At 35.9% G+C, this 10452-nt stretch overlaps 1 protein-coding gene and 1 long non-coding RNA gene across 2 annotated transcripts; both read right to left on the bottom strand.

Moving 5' to 3' along the window:
• Nucleotides 1-210: 210 nt before the first annotated feature.
• LOC145785079 (uncharacterized) lies at nt 211-2023 on the bottom strand. The gene is made up of 4 exons (XR_014291116.1): nt 1838-2023; nt 1474-1654; nt 961-1113; nt 211-328 (listed from the first exon to the last, which is right to left on the bottom strand). It is a non-coding gene; the product is annotated as an uncharacterized LOC145785079 (long non-coding RNA).
• Nucleotides 2024-7961: 5938 nt separating this feature from the next.
• LOC145785901 (lectin-like) lies at nt 7962-10452 on the bottom strand (the record flags this gene model as incomplete). The annotated part of the gene is made up of 5 exons (XM_082597597.1): nt 10435-10452; nt 9741-9872; nt 9575-9632; nt 8553-8709; nt 7962-8142 (listed from the first exon to the last, which is right to left on the bottom strand). Coding segments are annotated over exons 1-5 (546 nt in total), but the record flags the coding sequence as incomplete, so codon positions are not given.

Below are 10452 nucleotides of genomic sequence, written 5' to 3'. Positions count from 1 at the left end.
ACTGAAAGTAACTACCTTTCGACAAGTACCATATTAGTTTGTAAAGAACTAGATTCTAGTATAGCTTACTGTACTGTTTGTACAAGTACATGTACAAAATTCACTCTCTCTGTGCACACGGAAAAGCTTTTTTCAAAGCAGATTTTGAATTCTGACTTTTTATTTCAAATCAGGATATTTAAATCCAACATATTCGCCGCTATCTTGATTTGAAAATTTCGACCTAATTGCAGAAACGACGCATGACGGCAGAGGCACACGGATTGAACGTCCAAGGTAACCCCAGATCCAGCGAACAAACTGTCTATAGGCAATGTGCCTATAACGTCTGTAAAAACAACTTTTGGTTACATTTACTCTTGTTACGGTAACTCCTTCAAATTCAAAACAACTTTTTAAACAAACAAACTTTTAAAACAACTTTTGTCTGTCTATGGTTTTTAAAAAGTACCTCTCTACCAAAGCTATACTTTTTAAATGGCCGCGAGTGTGCAGTTTTGAGAAAAGTACACATAATAGCAAATCAGTCGCTTTTTTACATTGGTTCAACGTCTGCAGACGTTGCATCAATGTAAAAAGCGACTGATTTGTTATCTGGGTATGTTCACACTGAAACGACCATTTATTAGGTTTAAATGAAGTAAGAGAGTAAAGAGACGAAGTACATCTGCAAAACACAAGCCAACAATATAAAACGAACCAATTAAATCAGTCTCACACGATCAGAACTTAAAGTAACAAAAGTCCCTTTTACTGAACACAGCAAGAAAAGCTCTTATGAAAATGGGCTTGCAGAGAAAACAATCAATGGAAAGCGCGCCGAGCAGAGAAACTATAACGTACAAACATACGTAAAATAAACGTAAATTTGTTATAAGACACACTGGCTTTTCAATGAGTCATGTAAAAGAAGCTGGATTTGCTAGCTAAAGTATAAAATGTACTGGCTGAAGTCCATACCTGAAGAAGTTGCAAATCCACTATTTTATTCAATCTTGTGTCCATGATCGTGTATGTGCCGTGCTTCCCACAATGTCCAGGAGAATCTACCCTTCCATCTCCTGCTAACATGAGGTCAATACCATCACCTTCCAATTGTTGAAGTACAATGTTCTGCTCAATGACATATTAAAAATTCTTATCAATGACACTATTTTAAAGAAAAGATTGAGCACTTCCGTTTACAGTATGTGTGTGTTTCCATACATCAGGAAGCATTCATAAAATATCTATAACAGATATATCATTGTTTACAAACTTCTATTTGAATAAGTTTATACTGATGAAGCCACACTTGTGTGGCAAAAGCTCTGTATTTAAATAAACCGATTCTTCTGATTTGGTGTGATATTGTTTACTTTATTTAAAATGTTTTGTCACACCGTGCATCCCAGTGGATCATCACTTAAATTATAGGAAAATTTGATGAAAAGTTTAGGAACGAAGTTTTGTTTTGGAATTTTACAAACTTACCCCGGCTTTTCACTGCGTTCATTGGTAGACACCTCCGAAAATGTATTTATTGAGAAATTTGGATAGTGCATTTCATTATCTTCAAAAGATATGTCTTGCAAAGCCATTCCTGCTTTTTTGGAAGTGGAAGTAAGGTAATCTGGTGGAATTCATTTTCTTTCTTGCAAGTTGCAGGTCACATCTACAGATTGTGTTAATACCAGGGCATTAGCCTGAGTTGCTGCACTGCTGCAATAAACATATTCCAAATCAAGCAAAGCAACTTTTACAGTATTATTTGGCACCACTTCTCTTTCCAAAGCTATTAAAATGTACACTACTGTTATTTCATAATATGTTATATTATAGAGTCAAAGTTTCTTACCTTTCGCCGCACTCATTGGCTTCAAGGCAGCTTGGCATCCTTTTGATGAACAAGCACGAAAATCTAATACGTCATATTGTGTTACAGCATCACAAGTAACCATTTCTGTTTGGCATGACTTCGGCTTTTTTTTAAAAATTTCTCTCGATCTTTTCAGTGTACGAATTGGGGGTAGGAATTGTTCAGGGTACGAATTTGGGTGCATTTCTAGCCAGTAACTGAAAAAGAAAACAACAATGTATATATGAAGGAACATTTTTTGTTAATGAACTTGGTGAATTATACATGGGACGTTCTAAAAGTGCATGTAGCTGGGAATCACTATACCAGCAGGCAGCATACATATTGTAAACTTATGGAAAACAATTTCTCAAGGATGCTACTTCGCTACTTGTGTGCGGTACTTTATAACAAACATGTAGTAATATAATTGTTAGCTTAAAATTACCTTAAGAACTTGCCGCTTCCTAGCAGCCGGTCGCATGGATAAAGTGGAATTTTGTTGTGGAGTTGTCTCTCTACTGGACTTTGAATCCAACGGTTGCAAAGTTGTTGAAATGTTTTTGTTTGGAAAAATTGAAGGGCATGCATTAAAGTTTCAATTGAGACGTGTGGCATGACCCATGTCAAATTGAAAAAGATTTTAAAAATCTGTTTCCTTGAAATGGAGTCGCCATATTGTGCTGGACTGTGTTGATCCTGGCCACACTCTTGTGGTGTTTACAGACTTGTTCCATTTCTTTTTTATGGTACGATTTTATGGAAAATGGAACAAAGAAATTTTATCAGTAGCCTAGAACTGTCAGATAAACAATTATATACGGTACAACACACCGATTTGGCATGATGAGTACCAAATTGTAACAGGTTTAGCTTAGTTTACTCACACAGCACTGGGGAAGAATGCATATTGAGACACCAGTATAGGCCTACATGTCTAGCCAATACACAATCACAAATTGAAATACATGAGTAAATACTAAGACTGGTAGGTAGGCCCATCGTGCATACAGCACAGGATGCAGCACTGACTAATCATGAAGTAAAAAATAAATGCAAATCTCTGCAACCTTTGACTGTCTGAACCTCTTGCTGTTAAATACCATCAAAACTACGCAAACACTGCAAGGTCTAGCCCAAAATGTTTAGGTTAAACGTCCAATAAAAAGTTTAGTGTAGTCTGTAAAATGATGTAAGCTAGCACCAAGGCTACAATAAACTAAATCTGAACTTCAATTGTAACTTGGAATAATCTTATCGACTGCTGCAAACGCATGCCACACCTCAAACAAGCAAAATATTTGTCCAGCAGTACTCTTATGACGTCACCCGAGAAAAAATTTTATTTCGACAACAGTTCGTGCAGTGTGTGTTCGAATTACAAAACCAAAACTTTGTTTTAAGATTGCGTGAGAACAAATGAGTATTTTTTCATAAAAACAAGTGCAACGTGTTTTTGAATATCCCCTTTATGTATTTCAACTCTCAATTTGCATTTGAAAATGGGGTTGTCTGCCCCTTTAAGATACAGTAGAGCAGTGATTCTCACTGTATGTATCACATCTACTGTATGTAGAGGAAAGTGTGTGTAATGAGACAAAAATAACACATCGCTCAAATTCCTGTTTTAATTGAAGTCGAACAAAGTAAAAACTTTATTCAAGGATTTACTTTGGTTTTGTCGAAAGTGAAGGAAGTGTTTGCAGTGATGTAAAAGGAATGAAACAAGGAAAAGAGTAGAACACAAACAAAGCTAGGAAAGTTTTCCGTGGAATGCGTGGGTTGTTGCTTCCTCGTTAAACCAACGTTGTGCAACATCTTGAAAAACATTTAGTGAGGAAGGTTAGACAAGAAGTTGCAGCTTGTAAGCAAAAATCACAACTAAAACGCTTTGCTGTTGCAAAGCATTTGCTGTTATCAAAAGCACTTTGCTCTTGAAAAAATGACATAGCTCACTTAAATGAAAACAATCGACATGATTTATTCTAATACTTTAATCTGTGTACATAACATGAAAATAAGTTCAATTATTAATAATAATAATAATAATAACAATATTTATATAGCGCCACATCCACAGTCAAACTATGCTCCTGGGCGCTGTACATGACAATGGTGATAATTAATACGGTACTTTCAGTCATAATGTTCATTGAAATAGAACGTTTTCAAGCGAGCTTTGAATTCATTTAAATTTTCAGCTTCTTTCACACAAATAGGCAAACAATTCCACTTTCCAGCAACTGGCAGCTACAACTGGGAAAGTGCGATTTCCATATTGTGTCTTACATGAAGGGTTGCACAAGAGCAATTGATGTTGAGAACGCAAAGTTCTGGCAGGTTTATAATGAACAAGCAAAGTGTCCAGATAGTTCGGAGCAAAACCATGGAAAACTTTATAAATTAATAGACATATTTTGAAGCGAATACGATACAATACTGGCAGCCAATGCAGGGATTTTAGTATAGGAGTGATATGCTCACGTTTACGTGTTAAAGTAATTAGCCGAGCAGCAGCAATCTGAACTCTTTGAAGACGCAAAATAGTACAATGTGGAATGTTATTTAACAATGAATTTGAATAATCAAGCCTGGACGTCACAAGTGCATGAGTTAAAGTTTTACAAGCATCAACATTAATAAACTGTCTGATGGAACCAATATTTCTAAGATGAAAAAAGCAAGATTTAACAGTGGAACTAACAAAGTTTTCCAAACACAAATGTTGATTTAATGTTACACCAAGCAATTTAATTGAGTTAGAAGAAGAAAGGTTGATATTACTCAGGGCACGGCCTACTAGAACACGGCCAAATATGTTGCTATTTGGGAAAATTTCTAAGAGTCTTAATTGTTACAATCATAGCCATGACAAACCTGTCATTTTCCCACTTACAGAAGTATGTAAAATAAACAATATTTGCATCTAGACACATTTTTGGCTTGTTTTGCCGGAGATTAGATATGTATGTTAAGCACAATTTATGCAATAAAAATGTAAAATGTGTAAGCTTTCCAACTGCATCCTGGAGGTAGTCTCATCATACAGTCGTTAGGTTTTTTGTATAGCAGGATCTTTCGCCAAAAGACATATTTCACTTGCAAAATTAAACTTGGCAAAAAACAAACTAAAATTTAAGTTGGCACATCAGAAATAAACAGCTTACAACATAGAATCCACAAAAAATTCTTGATATTTCAAATGGAACATGCAATGGCACCAAACGATACTACCTCCAGGGTGCAGTTGGAAAGTCTTACATATTACATTAGTATTGTGTAAACTGTGCTCAACGTACATATGCCTAATCTCCGGTTAAACAAGCTAAACATATGTCTAGTTGCAAATATTGCTTATTTTACTTACTTCTGGAAATGGGAAGATGACAAGTTTGTCATAGCTATGATTGTAACAATTCAGACTCTTAGAAATTTCCTCAAATAGCAACATATTTGGCCGTGTTCTAGTAGGTCATGCTCAGGGTAAGGGTCATGTCATTAAACTTTGAAATACACCGTTTCGGAGAAAATACAATAAACTCACATTTTTCTTGATTCAGTTTCAACATATTATAAGACATCCAATTTGAGATATCAACCATACATTTTAGGAATTTTGACTTAATACAACACAATGAATCTTCATCAGTAACACGCAAATACAATTGTATATCATCAGCATATGAGTGGTATAAAAGCCCATGTCGCTTTATGATGTCAAACAGAGGTTTTATGTAGAGGCAAAACAGGACAGGGCCGAGAACAGAACCCTGAGCAACTCCAGAAGAAAGAAATGTTGCAGAAGACATTGAGTTTTCAATTGCTACAGATTGAGTTCGATCATAAAGATAAGAAGAGAACCAGTCAAGTGCCATTCCTGTAATGCCAAAATCTGATTTGAGACGATTTAGAAGAATTTTGTGATCAATGGTATCAAAAGCAGCTAAAAGATCAAGAGAAAGTAGAACAACGCTGTGATTACAGTCAAGCACGGTAGCAATATCATTATGGATTTTTAGTAAAGCTGTTTCTGTGGAGTGATGTTGACGATAAGCAGATTGATTGATATCAAATAAATTTTGCACATTTAAGAAATCCTTTAACTGTCTGCCAACTACTTTTTCCAATATTTTTGACACAAAAGATAGATTGGACACTGGGCGATAGTTCTTGAACTCTTCTTTGTCTAGACTAGGCTTTTTTAAGTGTGGACGAACAATGGCATGTTTAAGTTTTGGGGGAACAAGACCACTTGTCAAGGATTTGTTTACGATGGAAGTCAGAATAGACAGAAAAGATGATGAATGCTTTTTGAGGAGCCATGAGGGTACTGGATCTAGTTCACAAGATGCAGATGATAATGCAGTTAAAATGTTAAGAACTTCAGTCTTGTCTGTTTCAAGAAAACTAGAAAATGAAAAATCAATGTGAGTATGGTTACAAGGATCTGTGACTGAGTTCCTCCAGTTATATGGTCAAGACATGGAAGAGTATTCCTAATTAAACTAATTTTGTTTGAAAAGTATTGGTTAAATAATTCAGCAATTTCTTGAGCAGACTTTCCAGTTGGATGAACACTTCTGTTATCTTTGCCCATCAATGTTTTAGAAAATTTGAAGAATTGTTTTGGAGTTTTGCTTTCACTGATTTGCTTAAGATAGTAATTTTTCTTGGCCTTAAGTACTAACATGTTCACATATTTGCATTGTTTTTTGTAAATATCTCGATGAATAGATAATTTAGTTTTTCTCCAGTTGTGTTCAAGCTTTTTTCGAATTTGTTTTTCTTTCTTGAGTTCAATAGTAAACCAGAGAGAATTTGTTCTGAGTGTGAGCAATTGGGAACAGATGGGGGCATGATCATTAGAAATAGATTTAAGAGTTGAATTATACAATTTTACAAGTTCTTCACAAGAACAGTTCAATTTTAAAGATTGAAAAGCAAGACAGACATCAGAAGCAAAATCTTTATCAATAATGTTCTTCCATTTGCGAAATTTTACTTGCTTCTTGGGACGAGGTGGTTTGTATAAATTTGTTTTTAATATTAATGCAAAATGGTCAGAGGAGAAAATACCCTGAACATTGGTCAGACATGGATCAATGACTAGTGGTTTATCAACAACAATGTTTGTATGACATCGCACTAACATGAAGTCTAGTGTGTGACCTTTTGCATGAGTTGGATCATTGATCAATTGTTTCAAACCAAATGTAGATGAAATATTGTTAAATTGCACAACATCCACTGAACCAATATTATCAAGATGCAAATTTATATCTCCAGTAACAATAATTTCATTATTACATAAAGACAATTGTTCCAAATAGTTAAACCACTCATTAAAAAATACGCTTGTTTTAAATCCATTCTTTATGGAGGAGGTCGATAAATTACACAAATTAATACTGGAATATTACCATGCTTTGAAATACATTCCATATGTTCAAACTGAGAAAACTGATAGCTAGCAAAAATTCAAAAAAAGTGTTTTTTTTATTCAAAAAAAGTGTTTCATAAAAGTCGCTCGTTAGTAAAAACCCAACTTGTACATAGTTTTTAAAGGTTACAAAAGTAGCCAAAAACGTAAATAATATAAGATTTCTGGTATTTTTTAAAGAATAACGTTAAGATTTCTGGTATGTTTATGCATGGTATATTTTTGATCTTTATGCTTAAAACTACAAATATTAACTGGAAAGCTCAGTTTGTCTGCTGTATAGTATGCAATGCAACAAAACATATACAGTATGCAACAAAACATATACAGTATGCAACAAAACATGTACAGTATGCAACAAAACTTGTACAGTATGCAACAAAACATATACAGTATGCAACAAAACATATACAGTATGCAACAAAACATATACAGTATGCAACAAAACATGTACAGTATGCAACAAAACTTGTACAGTATGCAACAAAACATATACAGTATGCAACAAAACATATACAGTATGCAACAAAACATGTACAGTAGGCTATGCAACAAAACATATACAGTATGCAACAAAACATTCAACTTGAGAAGATTTAAAATTTCATGTTATCCCAGCTTGTTCTCGCACAGTGCGTGCCATGACTGCGTACAAGGCCTATTATTGGATAGGTATACTTTTTTTGATCCCCATATTTCCACACAATCTCCATGACCTCCATCGTTGCTTGGCTCTCCGGGGTGCCGATGGATGTTTTCGGCAGTTCCAGTCACCCCATCGATCCAAAGGTAGTTTCCTTCATTTGTGATGTCATTCAAACCGATCCATGTCGCTTCCCCGTATTGAATGGCACGAGCTATGATGCTGAATATATTGGGTTGTAACTAAGCATCGAATATCATGAAGATGCACTAACCCATAACCTACGGCACCGAATAGACATTTAATGGCGGCCAACTCCGGAACACGTGACAAGATACATTTAGTCGTAGAGTTTGTGAGTGCTTACCTTGTAGATACAATGATACATGTCACATATAGTTTTTATAAAGCAATAAAAATTAATACAATATAATACTGTACTGTATAATAGGCAGTTATGCAGCACATATTTTTGTAAATACTTGATAAAACTAAGTCCGAAGGCAGAGTAATATCTCATACAATTCAATCAGACTTTTCCTATTTAGCGACCTCAACTTCAACTTACGGAATAACGTGGAAAGTTTGGACAAAGAAGCGTTTATACTTGAAAAATATTTTTTCACACTTACAATCGTGTATGGTAGTTTCTCATTCCTGCAGTAGCTAAATCTCCGCCCATACTTTGACACAACTTTCGGCTGTCATGCCAGGACTGTGTTGATGATGTCACAATATATTGATAACCATTTCCAGGTGTAAACCAGCCTTCATCAGGCGAAGACCGTTCTGAAAAGATAAAGCTTTAGGCAGGGAGTCGAACCGAACCCGAACCGGATTTTTGTAAACCGGTTTTGGTGCGATTTTGTCTGAACCTTAACCGGAACTGAACCGAAAATTTGAGTTAGCTTAAACCCTAACCGAACCCGAACCGGTTGAAAAAAGCGGTTCACTCCAGCATTACGTCATTGTTCGCATTATGGTAAGTGAAGTTGTACGTAGCATGTTGTTATCTTGGAGGCCACATTGTACGGATGAATTATAGCCTATTCCGTAACACAAGATCCACTATCATCCTATCATCGATGCTTTGGAGAGGAATTTTTGAGGTAAGCAACTTCTGTTCTGTGACATCATAGACAATATAGTTTGATTGTAACTTGTGCAACAAACAACAAAGGCAAGTTAATTGAGCAAAGTAGTGTTGAGATCAGTGTTGCCAATCTTGAGGTTTTCACGCCCAATTGGGCTAGTTAGTAGTTGGGCAATAGTAGGCCTAGGCCTAATTTTATCGGACCCGAACCGGAACTTATAAAACCGGTTTTAAGTTTCTTCAAACCCGAACCGGAACTGAACCAAATTTTGCAACAATCTTTGAACCAGAACCGGACCCGAACCGGAAAAATCAAACGGTTCGACTCCCTGGCTTTAGGTTGATTATAACAAAAGCAATTATTTCAATCAGTTAAGTTCATTGAAAAGGAATTGATATTTCTCAAAAATCGTACTATGCCTAGCCAAAAGAAGCTGTTTTTAAATGCTTTTTGAATAGGCCTATAAGCTGCTTAAGACAATTTTTTTACGAGATTTGAAGCTATTCATAACATGTCCCAACATGAGGTGTCATTGTGGGTTTTAGATGGTAAACAAATACCTTCAAGTGCCTTAATCCGTTGTTTTAGCTCTGTCACTTCAGAAAGATCGCAAGTAGCCTACATCTTCCAACATCTCCATCTCCTCTGTTGGAAGATGTACTTTGCTCCAGCAGGTCCGATAGGTCCCGCCACTCCCTGCTTCCCAGGACGTCCTTGGGTGATTACTGCATCATTAGGAATACGTTTCACAGCAAGATAGACTTCATCTGAATTTCCAATGGTGGTTGCGTAAGCAGTCATTGAAATGTGTAAAATCGCAAAGAAAATACCAACATTCATCTTAGTCAACACTTGCACCTGTAAAAATTGGAATAATTCAAATTAGTGAGCTTTTAAGGAGAAGGGCTTTACATCGTCATCAGCTCAAGACTCAAGTCAGCTGCATAGCCCAGTGGTGAGAGTCGTAGAGCGATGCTCGAAAGAGCGCCGATTCGACACCACTCAAAAGCATACGGCTGTGTCTTTGGCAGGTCACTTACTCCCTTAAGCCTTCTTGGCATACCTGATTGGATCTCGTGCTTTCTAAATCTTTATTCACCTGGCGTAAGCGGTAAGCCTATACATCGCACATCTTTGTGTAAAGAGATTTCAAGACTTAGCAACTATTCGTAGCCTACTGGAGGCAGGGCCTCCGAGAGAAATAAGGACAGGTCGGGAAACAATACGAAAAATGGGCTCTAATAAAATATTTTTAAGCAAAAAAATTATTATGCGTTGCATGTTCGTATCAATAAACTGAGCCTACTTTTATTGGCGTGAAATTGAATTCCTTTCAACGTTCGATCTTAACAACGCATTGAAATGGATAAAAAACTTCTCTCGATATGAAAATCTTCACAATTTCTCGAATATAACCTACTTGCAGCAGAAATACCAT

Source organism: Aplidium turbinatum, chromosome 16, assembly GCF_918807975.1.
Source record: "Aplidium turbinatum chromosome 16, kaAplTurb1.1, whole genome shotgun sequence".
Classification (NCBI taxonomy): domain Eukaryota; kingdom Metazoa; phylum Chordata; class Ascidiacea; order Aplousobranchia; family Polyclinidae; genus Aplidium; species Aplidium turbinatum.
Note: the sequence above shows the minus strand (reverse complement) of the source record. Positions and strands in the feature narration are given on the sequence as shown.